Source organism: Pleurodeles waltl, chromosome 5 (assembly GCF_031143425.1).
Source record: "Pleurodeles waltl isolate 20211129_DDA chromosome 5, aPleWal1.hap1.20221129, whole genome shotgun sequence".
In the NCBI taxonomy this organism is placed as follows: Eukaryota; Metazoa; Chordata; class Amphibia; order Caudata; family Salamandridae; genus Pleurodeles; species Pleurodeles waltl.
The window spans coordinates 615,600,319-615,614,216 of NC_090444.1; the positions used below are offsets into that span (position 1 = coordinate 615,600,319).

Consider the following 13,898-nt stretch of genomic DNA (forward strand, 5'->3'; position numbering starts at 1 on the left):
GAAAGATTAATAGAGACTCCACTATTTGGATCCCAAAAGAGCTTTGAGCTTTTACATTGACTGTACCAAAGACTATCTTTGTGAGCTTCATAAGAGCAAAAAAGGGTGCAGCAGTGCAGAAAAGGACCATATCAAGGTGGGAAGTTCTGTGCACAAAGATTCACTATGCATTGGCTGAGGGGCAGCCCCCAGATTGGCTGAGGACTCATTCAACTAGAGCCAAGGTTGCTACCATCACTTTGGCAAGTGGAGTGTCCATTTTGGACATCTGCCAAGCGTGACTGCCTTCATTGTAAGGTCTGGTGGGAGGGACAGGTTGCCTGTTGAGGCCTGAAGGATTTTCTGATCTGAACTAATCCACGGTCTCACCACCTGGAGGGCCACTGGTTGGATATATATTCACAAGATGAGGAATTTGCAGATGGAAGTATCGGTCAGAGGAACATGCTCCTTACATTCAGTAATGCTGTTTCTTCTGGATACTTTATCTAAGCACATCTTCACCACCTTCCCTCCTCCCTTTCTGTTGAATAGACTTATTTCACCATCATTAAAAAGATTCTAGATTAGAGATTATATCCGATCAGTTACAAAGCTATGTGTCCAAGGGCATGGAGAAAGTTGAGAAAGGAACTGATCGCAGCTCACAAAAATGGCAAATATACTTGGCTCCAGCATCACTTACGAAGCGGGACGAAGCCAAAGCAGAGCCTCATGATACCATTTACCACCAGGGACAAAAAAATAAGCCCTGCTACCAAAATAAATGTGGTCCTATTAGTGCATTAGTTAGCTAAAAAGCTGACTCTGGTTTGTAAATTAGAGTAGTTTTGAACTTTCAAAGCCATGCTGAATAGCTTTTTTTCAAGGTAAGGAAGGCTGCATGTATTTGAGCTTGTTGCAGGGAGTGTTTTAATATAAAAATAAACTGTAAAAGTCTGCCAGAATTCCATAAAACAGACCCACAAACAGTCCACACATTGACCCGTCAGAGCACTCCTTGAATGTCCTTTCGATAAGTCTGATCCAGCCTGCCAGCGCACTAGAGCAAAACTAAAAAATCTAGCCTAGCACCTCGGGGTATTCACAAGGTGAGAAATCTGCTGTTAGGTAGAGAAAGAGTATTACCAAAAATAAGTACCTTGTTCTTTGATGCCTCTTCCACCTTCATCTGCATTGGTAATATTCAGATAATGATTGGTCGGCCTCCAGACCTGTTCTACTCTTGGTTTCAAAACATCTAGAATTTACAATACATTTATTTCCTGCTTCTGTATTTGGCAGGTCCGCTTTTTCCAGTCTTATGCAAAAACAAAAGCCTCCGAAGTAAGACCACTTATACCTTCACAAATACCGTAAACGATTCTGTTATTGTGTCAGCAGATAGGTAGGTTCATGCTAGTGCACCTGCCCTCCACTATTTCTCTTGACAAGGAGAGTAAATGTCTTGATTCAATTGGAAGAAAGATGTGTGGAACCTTGGGCTGATTTGAAGGCTGATACACATTCACTTTGCTTACAGGGTCAATAGGTTCCTAGGAGGTTCTTTCAGATGTTGTATGGATAATTTGGCTCAGGAGAACTGACAAGATTTCCAAGAAGTCTTGCACAAAGGGAGGACGGTGTCTAGGTAAATAGTGCAGCTAATGATTCCGGTGATCTAGGAACTCATGGTTTAGCCATGAGAACTAATTCATGACTTTGGTTGACTCGCCTAAAGTCAGAGACTTAGCAACAGCTATGAACCTTCACTTCCCAGAGTATATTTTATTTGGAATGCATGTGGATGAGGACATCAGTGGTTTGAAGATGGAAATGGAGACACTGAAGACTGTGGGCATTGATAAAAAGAAGGAATTAATGAAACATGACATATTCTTTGCATTAAAACCACTGTCTCACCCTGGTGGCAACAGCAGCCCCATAATGGTCCCAGCAGCCGCATCAGCAACAAAGAAAGCCTTACCATCAGCCTAAGCCCCTTAACACGAAAGGTGGCCATAAATCATTGGCGGACACAGAAACCCCTCCAGCAAAACAGTGACTCTCATTTTCCTCTTCCTCATTAATAATTTTTGGGGAAACATCCCAAAGCCATCTTGAAGAATGGCAGAAAATAACAAGATAGGTCAGTCCTGAACGTTGTATGAAATTGCTCCTCACTGAGGTTCAAGTCACCTTCTCCAAATATCCCTCCAAGAACATCCTTCCACCACCATCAAGAGCAGTTGCAACTCGATATAGGCATCCCGTTGGTAAAGTGAGCTGTGGAGGAAGCCCCTTATCAGCCCACTGGAAAGAGAATTATTTGCTTTATTTTCCGGTTGGAGAAAAGGAACCAACACAAGAATTCCAATATTCCTCGATCTCAAGAAAGTGAACAAATGGATAAGGAAAGTAAATTTAGAATTGATGAATTTACATGTAATTTTCCCCAGTTATACCATGGCATTGGATGTGCACCATAGACCTTCAGGTTACTTTATGTACATTACCGTTGCAGAGAAGCATTGGAAATTCCTAAGGTTTCTGTTGGGTAATGATCATTTGCAGCAAGTAGCCCTGCTATTTGGAGCAAAGTCGTCTCCAAGAGTTTTCTCCACTTGTATGGTGATCGTAGCCACATACCTGAGAAAACAAATTTTTTGTCTACATTTTGAACAACTGGCGGATCAAAGGAGAAGGAAAGGCTACTTACCAGAAATCCTAGTTTTCCTTGAGGACAGTTTTCTGAAGTCATATCAATCCTTCATCCTCCCTGGATGAATGAACAAGTTTTTTTTTAATGACAAAATACCCAGGATTCTACCATTTGTCACAAAAATGAACTGAAGTAATTATTCCTGACAGGTCATGTTGGGGCACTTGTGAACTGTGATTCTTTAAGGGTAAAGTGTCATTTTTCCGCCTTCAGGCTCTGTAGTCTCTCACCTACATTGCTCAGCATTTCCTTTTGTTTTCTTTTTTTTAAAAAGGTTTGTGAAATATGTTCCTGGTCACTATTCTTATGTTAGTAACGTTTTAATAATGATTTGGCTTCTTTTTAAAATGAAAATAAACCAAATGTTTCCAAAATGACCTTCCATGAGGCTGCAAAAATTTTTACTTAATTTTTTGAAAGTATATGTGTCAGTATGTGTGTGTGCTTTTTGAAAATTTTCATTAAAGTTCCCAAGAATCCCATATTTGAGCAGGGACAGTTCATTGCTTGTAACTGTAATGAAGATTCTCCTGAATAAGAAATATGATCATACATAAGTGACTCTTCCTTCTGCACTGAACAGAGTTCTTAGTCTGTTGGGAGAAATCCCACATGACATGAATTAACTCTTCCCTCAAGTTGATGTCGGACTACTAACATAGTTCAATATCTTCTGCAGCCAATACCCTTCTGCATGTATCTTGTTGCCCACACCTGTGTGCTGCTGATGCAGTGCAGAAGGTTTTGACCTACCAGTGGCACAAAGTGCCTGCTCCGCCAGAAACAGGATGAATGTCTTGTTTTTCTTATAATTGTATTATATTCTTTGGCGCTTGTAATAAGGCGGACAGGCTATCCATCATGTTTGTGACAAAGTAACCCATACGCCAAATTCTAAATTTGGCACTATGTTTGCAAATTAATTGGGTCAGTGTTTGATTTAGCGAGTCTGAGCTAATGCTCTTGTGAATACAAAGCAAAGTTGTTTTGCTGGGACCCACCTTATGTGATATACCTACAGAGGAAGTTGGTGTTGTAATGGAATGCCTTTACGAATGAGAAGCTTTGATCATAAGATTAAACTGATGCTTCACATAAGTATTCTTTTGGTAAGTGGTCAGAGTTTATTTAGTTTTTGATGGACCAAAGTGGGAAGAGTTTTGTTGTTGTTACAGACTGACAACGAATTATTACATTTGGTAGCAAGGCACATGATAGTGTATTTTGGGAAGAATGACAGAATGAAGTCACTGATTTCTCAATTGTTATTTTTAGTTTGGGATTGAACATCTGCAGATATGGTATTCTCTAATATAAAATGTATATATGACAAAATACTGCAGCCTTTAGAGGACAATATAAGCTTTGCTCATTTCGGAACATTTCCTAACACATCATTGTACATATAAAACTAATGTGCACATATAATTGTGTTTTCAGGAAGTCTGTCTGTGTTGTTACATTGTGATTGCAAGTCTTCAACCAGTCATTTGTATTGTAATTTCTGTGATTTGGAAAGTATTAGAAATGTTTATTTTCATATGTAGAAATATTTGCACAGCCTTTTTTGGTCTCTGCAAGAAATATTATTTGCTACTGTGACAATAACATTCCCAACATAACATTTTTTTAACAGTCCTATAACGTTTCTGGTGTGACATGACAAATTTCTTCCTTTTAGGATACAGTAAAGATATGAAAAGCAATGATGAGCAATCAGCAGCAACAAAAGAAGAATCCCTTTTGACCTTGTGTAGGGAGCCAAGCTACTTTGAAATCCCTACCAAAGAATTCATTCAATCGTCCCATTTGACGGAAAACTCTGTTTATGAAGCCCCAACTAAAGACACACAAAGTTCCCAAGCTCTCGGTGCAGGTCATGCCTCTTTCACCATTGAATTTGATGACCATTCCCCGGGAAAAGTAACTATTAAGGACCATGTTACTAAGTTCACACCGGATCACCGGCACAAATCTAAAAAGCCATCTCCTCCTGCTCCAAAAGAGCTAGCTGGCCTACAGACAGAGATGCTGGCTGCAGAAAACAAGGTTGCTGATTGGCTTGCTCAAAATGATCCTCCACGAATGATAAGGGAACATGCTGAAGAAGAGTCCAAAAGTATTAAGAGTGATGTTCCAGTTTTCCTAAAAAGGTTGAAAGGTAACGTATAGTATTTATAAACTTTAACTGGACTGTAAGAAAAGTGTTAGTAGTAAATGCCACCAGCATTTGTACTTGCTAGACATTTAACCAATGCATACTGAGAGTGATGTGCTTTACATCAGTAGAACGCTTTTTTGATATAAGTATATGGTATATATTCAGTAGTCTTTTTACTCATTTGAGAAATTTAAACTAGTGTGGAACACCTCCTAAACTGGATACCCAAACTCACTACAAGGTCAAGAAGCACAGCTCTATAAACCTAGATTTTGTTACTGATTTTTGCTTTTGTTTTTGTCACAGTTTGTTGCTTCTTAGATTTTTATATTTTGTGCAGGTATGTGTTCACTTGACAATGCACATAATCAAGTTGCTTTGTCCTTTTACTGCTTTGAAAATTAAAATACAAAATTAATATGTAAAGAAAATGAATAAAAATGCTCAGTCAAAAGGGCCACCCTTATACAATTTCAGTAACACCAGCCATGCTTCATTTTAATATCACTTTGAAAAATATGAATAGCTTTTGAGTCTAAAGTATGTCAGGAAGGACAAAGAGTTGCTTCCATTCATCATCAGCATAACTAGTTATTAATCCCCTTTTTGCGTAATCTTGAGTGGTTCTTGTGTGGAGGGGAAGAAAATGTGTTAGTTATATGTAACTGTAGTTCTCCAGTATTAGAATCTTTCATAGATGCACTGTGGAGGTGGAGCAGCCAGCTCTTTTCTAGGAGCTTCTGGGAAGCTTTTTTGGTAGTCTTTTAATATTGCGTGGAGGTCTTGAAATAGAGGCATAGGTCCTTGAACTGTACCCTCACGAGAAGGTGATTTGCAACATTGTTGGTGATGTCCCCCCCATTATGTCTAGGTTGGTTCACATATTTTGTTTGTTGTGGATTGTAGTACTCTCCATAATATTGTTCAAATTCTTCCTCATCCTCCTCCACCTGATATTTGATATACAGTACTGATGGGCTACGGGTTGTACCAAAGGGGCGTTCATCCTCTGAGTCCTCCATGTCGAGAAGATGGTTTGGGGGAAGAGGAGACACCTTGCTGGGTGAACTATGCTCTAGCAAGAGGAAAGTTATTGGAACTCTCAGTGTCCTCAATGATGTAGATGCAGGTAGCAACTGCTGTGGGTGCTGAGTGACTTTGAGCGTTGTCAGTGTAATTCTCGTCGGCGGGTGTAATCGTTGAGAGTGTAGTTGTTTACTGTATCGTCAGCAACGCTATTGATGGTGTAGTTATCTACAGAGTTTTCATCGACTGTCAAATCCTTGTCGATGGGATGGATGCTGAGATGGAAGACATTGTTGATGTTGCCGATCGTTGGCAAGAATTGTAAAATGGTTTTAGGCTTCTCTGTCAGTGGTTCTGATGAGGACTTTGGATGATGAACTTCATCTTTTATAAATGGAGTGCTGGGCTGAGATCTAGTAATCTCTGATGGAGATTTTTTCCTTGTTTCTCCTTTTTTTGAGTTGTCCTTGGCAGACCCATGATAAGATTTCTTTAAGGGCCTTTCTGCCTTCCTCTGAAGTCTGTTGGTCATGGGATCTTGCCCTCTTATTGGATCTCTTCTGATGTGGAGGAGGTGTCAATATCTTCCTCAGAAGTAGAAAATGTATTAGACTTGGCCTTCTGTAGCCATAGAAAAAGCCTCTCCTCCCTGTCCTTAAAGGTTTTGGTGGAAAGAAGTATGACCAACTTTACAGTCTTTTACCTTGTGCTGAGGGTAGAGGTGGTACAGACTGTCCTTGTGGGGATCATCCACATGAAGCCATTTTCTTTCCACTTGTCTTGCAGAGTCTGAGGAGCACTTTCTTAGATGTTACCAACATGGCAGAAGCCGTAGCATAGCTTTGTAAAGCTGGTTTTGAATACAGCTGAGCAGAGCTGAGTAAGACTCCTTACACACAACACACAGTAGAACATCTGAGGGATTCAGCCTCTCTTTGGAGCCTTCTAGAGGGTGCTATCGCCTTATTGGCTGGAGTTTGGTTCGTAGACTATTTAAGTGATTGTTAATTGCCATTGATGCCTATTATAATGACTCGTACTGCTTTGTTATGGTACCATGGGGCTCCCACTGTGATGATGGGGAATGATTCAAGCATCTGAATTTATGAAAGATCTAATACTGGTAAAAAGAAAGTATAATCTTTTCTTTTAGCATTGAGTAGGCACCAAAAGTTTAGCACCGCCATACAACTCAAAATGTTCTTTAATACACTGTCACACCAGAGAGACTACCTCTAAGTTTGTGATATCTATTGAAACCCGAGGTAAGTTGTGTTGAAGTTGTCAGTGACAATGTAATGTTTTGAAATTTTAAAAAAACTGAAATTCACCCATTATAATTACCTCTGGTAACTATAAATCGTGCCCTAAATTAGCTTTAACTATCACCCTCACCATGCACTGCTAATTATCTCACATATTACATCACTCATGACAAGTCCTATGACACCATTGATGTCATCACTGCTACATCTGAAATGACATCATTGATGACATGACTATGCTGAGTAAAAGTTACTTTAGCGCACTTGTTATAGTTAATAAACATAACTATAAATGGTGAATTCCAGCGTTGTTTAAAGTTTAAAACATTATTGTCACTGAAATGTTCACCTAGTTATAATTTTACTTTAATTTTTGTTTTTTTTCAGTGAATATATATATACATATATATGTGTATATTACTCAATGATGGTTCTATAGGAAATGCGTTTTTGTGTTGTTGATCATTTTGGCGCAGTTGACAATTCTCAACAAAACAATCCAAAAAGTGATCTTTTCTGCCCAGTTTGTGCAAGTGGTGGCTGAGAAAAAAGTGGGGTCCTAACACGCATAATCCCCATGCATTTTTCATTGACTTCTTTAGGCAGGGCTACAGCAAAAACTGCTGAATGGAATTCCGCCATATTTGACATGAAGCTCGATCTTGGATTGCAGATTGTGCTTTTTGTATAAATCCGTTCGGTAATTAAAAATATATATATATTTTATAAATTAAGGGTCAAAAATATTTGTATATCTGGATGGTTGGGTGCAAGAGACTTGAGAGACTCTAGTGAAAGTGGCAGTTTGAAAATAGAGCATTGTGATTGGCCCAGGGAACATTATTTCCCTTGGGCCAATTCGCTTCTGTGGGAGTCAGTCTCCTGCAGGATCTAGGGCTGCGATTGGCTGCGAGCAGCTTCAGTAAAATGTTGCTGGTAGCCATTACAGGACTCATTAAAAACAAAACGTAACATAGTGGGTATGGATACCCTGCCCCCTAGGCCTAATCGGGGGAACCCAGAGGGACCCTACCATGGGACTAAAATACAAAATAAGTATCAATTTTTGATGCAATCTTGCAAAACAAACCAAAATGGCAGCTGGGGTCTCATTTTTCAATTATAGGCCGTGGGGACTCCATCCCTGGGCCTGCCTTGTTTATTTAGGGGAAGGGGGCAATCTGCCCCCCCCCGCCCAGTCATTAAAGGCCCCATGTGTCCACACCCGGGGCTGCTTTCCATAAGGGGAGGGGGGTGTGCGGCCCGTGGCCCCTGCCCATTTTCAGCCCTGGGGAACCCATCCATGAGGTAATTGTTTTTATGGCTCAGACACCTTTGGCCCCAGGGACCCCATTCCCTGGGGCCCAATGTAATAAATCCGGGGAGGGGGCTGTGGGGTCCCTCTCCGTGAGCCAGTAATGGCCCCGGGGACCTCATCCTCCTGCCCGGCTCACTTGATTTGTCCCAGGGAACCCACCACTGGGACACAGTGGTTCCCCTGCCCTCACTAGGGTGGGCAGGGAAACTTGTTTTTGCTTGTCTGGTGGAAGCATTTTCAGAACTCCTGCCAAACACAAGGTCTGCTCCCGCTGTGCGGGAGCTTTAGAAATTCTCCCACCAGCAGGGAGCAGACTTTTGATCAGTTTCCTTCACTGATGCGGGCAGGGAAAGAGATGAAGGTATTGCTCCCTCCTGGATGGATCAGAATAAATATCTGCTCTCTCTTAGCGGGATCGCTCCTAGCTGACTGGGGAAGTGGGAGCCCCCAGCCAGTGAATGGTGGGCGCCCTGGGTGGGCACCAGGGTGCACTCACCTTTCCTTAATACAGACCCTGGGAGTTGGCTTTCTAGGGCTGTAAATGGCTCCTTGAGGGGGCTTGCATGGCCCCCTCCCCTTTAAGTTCAGTAGTAGCCTGGAGGATGAGGTCCCCAGGGCCTAATAAGGCTAGGCGTGGGGGCAAATGCCCCCTTCTCCTTTAGAATAAAAGAAAAGGGGCCCAGGGATGCGGTTCCCATGGCATTTTAATGCTCGGGGAGGAGGCACTTTGCCCCCTCCCCTTCATTAACAGATTGAGCCCCAAAAGATAGGGTTCCTGGGGCCGAAAACAGCTTGGGAATGGGGAACACACAACCTCATAAGTATTATATCTGGCTTGGGGAGAGGGACCACATGGCAAAGAAATATATGAAGCGAGCTGGGTGCAAACATTTTTACAACTTTAAAATTGCTCCCGCCAAGCAAGACCAAACACAGATATCCCTGCCAGTGCAGGCAAAGAAACCACTATATCCCGAAGGTGGGCACCCAGGGACATAGCTGGAGCCGGCCCTGGGGAATGGGGTCTCCAGGTCCATTAATGGCTCTGGGAAGGGGGCTGTCCCCCCCCCCCCCCCCCCAACCCTTTGCTTTTGCAGCCGGTCCCTGGTGGATGGGGTCCCCAGGGCAGAAATCAGCCTGGGGAGGGGGAGCCACTCAGCCCTCTCCCCATTAGTTAGATGGCCCTGTCCCAGGAATGGGTTGTTCTAGGGCCGAATTAAGCCTAAGGTGTAGGGGCATATGCACCCCCTCCCCCAATTATATTTATAACTCCAACCCCCGGGACCTGGCCCACCTGGGGGCATAAGGAAAACAAGCGCGGACGCCCGCAATAGTTTTTTCCTTTTTAATTTTACCGCTGAAATGCAGATCCTCTGCAAATTTGCAGTAAACCACCAGTTATAGTGTTACCTTAGGGCGTGAGTTATAGTTTCTTGAAAGAGCTATAACTATAGCTGCTGAATTTCTGTGGTTTTGCACGAGTAAATTCGTAACCTAAGTATAACATCCCTGTAACCTTTGCTTTTTTTCAATGAATCTATGTATATACAGAGAGGAAGAAAGAGAGAGAGTTTTACTGAAAAAAACAAAGGTTAAAGTGATGTTGTAGTTAGATGGTAAGGTGTTAAAGTGAGATAAAAATGAAATTTGCAAGTTATGGTGTAGCGAGTGGTCATGCCTGTCATGCATATAGTATGGCACTCATGTTAAATGATATCATTGTCGACATCTCCGATGAGATCACCGATAAGCGCATAGTCATATACAACTTAAAGTTAGAGTGTACACCCTGGAGACAAGTGTGGTTGTGCATGTTGAAAGTATAATGGTGCACCATTTGCAATTCACTAAAGTTTAGTTTACAAGTAGTAGTACAAAGCGGAGTGCACCTAATTGGGTATAAAAAGGTATGTTTCAAAATAGGTTGTGGCTTAAAGCCGAAACACGTTGCTAAACATATGTAAGAAAATCCAAGACTCTCAATTATGTTATTTAATATGTCAATTGTGGATGTAATCTGCGAGGTCATAAGCAGTGCATGGCGGGGCGCAAGTGATCATTAGCTCAGTAAACTATAATTTGTGAATCCAAAGCTTCTTTTGACAATATTTTATTTCCATAACTTCTATGAAACTTTGTAGGCGACATAGGGATAGTTTATTTCACAAGCACGGTTCTAAAGTTGTATGCTGTTTTGCTCATCTTAGGAAAGTTTATTTTACGATTCTATGGAGAGTTGTCCATAGGGTCTGACAGAAAGTGTTTTTTGACAGTAGCAAATGCATACCTGCCAACCTCATGACTTGACTTAATGCAGGTTTGTGAAGTTTTTAACAGCGTAGTCCCATTAAGAGTATCAAAATAAAAGCTCTTTTTTATCAGGAGTTTTAAAAGGTTTAAAAGAGGGGGTGACGTCATTAAAACATGTGGAAGCATTTCTTTTGTTAGATAGATAAATACCAGTTAAATGTGTATCATTTGACAGATATGCTATGTGTCTAGCATGTGATCTGTTAATGTGACTGTTATGGAAATTTGGCCACAAGGATGGTGTGTTAATTTATTTCAATGCATCAAATCATAAAGAGTGCTGTCACAGTGCCTGAATAGGTCATCAGTGATGTTATTTGTGATATCCTCAATTATATTATTTAGTATGTCAATGGTGGATGAAATGTGTTAGGTCATAAGCAGTGAATGGCAGGGCACAACTGATCATTAGCTCAGAAAACTATAACTTGTGAATTTCAGTGTATTTTAAACTTGAGCAGTTATCTCATTTCAATAATGTAAGCTAAGATCTTTTTACTATACCTAACTAGAATGTCATTTTACCCTTTTGTTTTTTTCAGTGAATTTCTGAGGTTTTATTAACATAAGCCCAGGTCTCATTACCATACCTAGCTATAATGTCACTTTAACCGTTGTTTGTCAGTGCATTTCTGGTGTTTCCTTAATAAATAATTTTGTTTGAATTTTAGTTAAACATAGCAACATGTCTATATGGGTCAGGAAACGGCACTGGAGTTGAATAATTTTACATATTCTGATCATATCTATACAGCATCTACCATGGCAAATTGAATGGAGTTGCTTGCCTCTGAGGAGATTGTACCTGTGGTCCTGCTCCCTTGGCAGCAGTACGGTTATTACTGAGTATGCCCTCCCCTCCCCTCCTTTCCTCTTTGTCCTGTTTATCGTAGTATGCCCACCAGGGTCCCCAAAGTTCTTCATCTTCGGGCAGCCTCTAGCTTTGTACGTTACTTTTTCTGTCATCATGTAGAGGTCTATCCCTGTCCTCCATTCCCTTATTGTGGATGTGTCTGGGGCTTCCCATTTTTTCACCACATCTCTCTTGGCCACTGCCAAGCCCAGGTTACCAAAGAGGAGTTTGGGTCATGAAATGTCTGTCTGTAGGTATTCCCAGTAACTCATATTTAGGAACTGGAGGAATCTCTACCCCTAGTATTGCCCTGAGTTTTCCCAGGATAGTAGACCAGTAGGTCTGGTGCGGAGGCAGTCAGAGGAGAGTATGTTGGTAGGTCCTTCTGTCTGTCTCGCACCTGCACAGTTTGGTGAAAAGGCCTTTCCAAATCTGTGGAGCTGTGCCCTGTCGTAGTAAACCTTGTGTAGGATACTGAATTGTATTAATCATAGTCAGGTTTTGATTGCCACTTCATGCGGGTGCATTAGATCTGCCTCCCAGTCAGTGTCGTCCATGACCTCTAACTCTCCTTTCCATTTCTCTCTCAAGTTCTTAATGTATCTGGCCTATTATTATTTAATGTTTTGTATGCCCATGAGATTGCGTTCCCTTCCAGTTGTCCCTGTAGTAGTCTCTCTTCCAGAAGGGTGTAGTCGGGGAGTTCCGTTAGGTCCAATTTCTCTGCCTGTCAGGCTTGTGCAAGCTGTTTATATTTGTAGTGCTGTGAGGTGCTCAGATGATATTCACTCCGTAGGGTGTCAAATGTCTTGAGGCCCACATCTTCGATCAGGTCGCCTAGTCTGGAGATCCCTATCAAATCCCATATTCCCAATTCCCATAAAGGGGTTTCTCGTGTGAGTTTTGCATGCCAGCCCGTCTTTTTTTCCTGCTATCATCCAGGCCTCTATCATCATTTGTGTGGGCATCAGTAGTCTCTTTGTCCCTTTCCCCCTGTAAAGGTAGTGTATGTGTGATTTCCTGTCAAACTTGCTTCTTTCCAGCAGTATGTGGGGTGGTCTCCTGGTGAGTGTTCCCAGTTGTTGGCGATGAGGTGTGCCGCCCAGTAGTATGCCTGTATATCTGGGAGGGCAATCCCTCCGGTATAGGGGTTGCGTTGTATTCTGGGTAGGGTTATCAGGGATTGTTTCCCGTTCCATAGCAACTCGCATACTTCGCTTTTCACTCTAGTGAAGATTTAGTCCGGTACTCTTTCATACGTGTTTGGAAAAGTATACAAATGTTTCGCTAGGGTTATCATCTTGTACATTGCGCCTTACCGAACAGCGTTAATGGTAGGTTCCCCCATCTGTCCTCGTCTTTGTGGAAGTTTGCCAGGGCCTTCCAAACATTGCGGTTGAGGCATTGCTCACAGTCTAGCGTCTTGCATATCCTTAAATATTTAAATCCCTTTGTATCTCTATGCAAGTTACCTGGTGGTTCTGACTGCTCCGGTGTGGCTCCCACTTGATAGAGGCTCGATTTGGACCAATTTATCCTGTATCCGGAGTGGGCGCCATAGTCTTCAAATGTTCTATGGACCTGGGGCAGTGTTTCCCTTGGACGGGTGATATATAAAAGGACGTCGGCCACATATAGTGATATCTTTTCCTATTCTCCCTTCCCTTCCTTTATGTGAAAACCCTTGATGTCCGGGTGTGAGTGTACTAAACATGCCAGGGGTTCTAATGTAAGGGCAAACAGGAGTGGCAAGAAGGGGCTGCCCTGTCTCGTTCCTCTCTCGATGGGAAAGTCTGTGGTGGTTTTCCCATTGACAGACTTTTGCTACCGGGTTAGTGTATAATAACGCTATCCATCTCAGGAATTTGGGCCCAAGTCCAAATTTCACCAACGTTTGCATCATGAAAGGCCAGTGGACCATGCAGAGCACCTTCTTGGAGTCCAAGGGCAACAATATGTGGGGCTCCTTTCTTGTTTGCACAGTATCCATCCAGTTGTGCAGCCTGTGGAGGGTAAACCTTGTCGACCTCTTGGGCAGAAAGCTCTGTTGGTCTAGGTGAATTAGAGATGTTATGGCTGCTACCATTTGAGTTTCGTCACTAGGATTAGGACCTTTGTCTAGTAATTGAGGAGGGCAATCGGGCGATAGGAGTTACATTCTGTGGGGTGTTTTCCGGCCTTTGTAACCACCACTGTAGTGGCTTTGTGCAGGTCCCAGGGGAGGGCACCCTTATCTTTTGCCTCACTCATTAAGCATGCTAAGA

General features: G+C 42.2%; 1 protein-coding gene across 7 annotated transcripts in view; it reads left to right on the forward strand.

The window, feature by feature from the left end:
• CEP170 (centrosomal protein 170) overlaps positions 1–13,898 on the forward strand; it is a 556,616-nt gene that overhangs the window by 214,810 nt on the left and 327,908 nt on the right. For all 7 annotated transcript variants that reach the window (XM_069234469.1, XM_069234471.1, XM_069234466.1 and 4 more), the window contains exon 8: positions 4,383–4,862. In XM_069234469.1, coding sequence (XP_069090570.1) covers positions 4,383–4,862 — 480 coding nt within the window. The remainder of the gene's footprint in view (positions 1–4,382; positions 4,863–13,898) is intronic.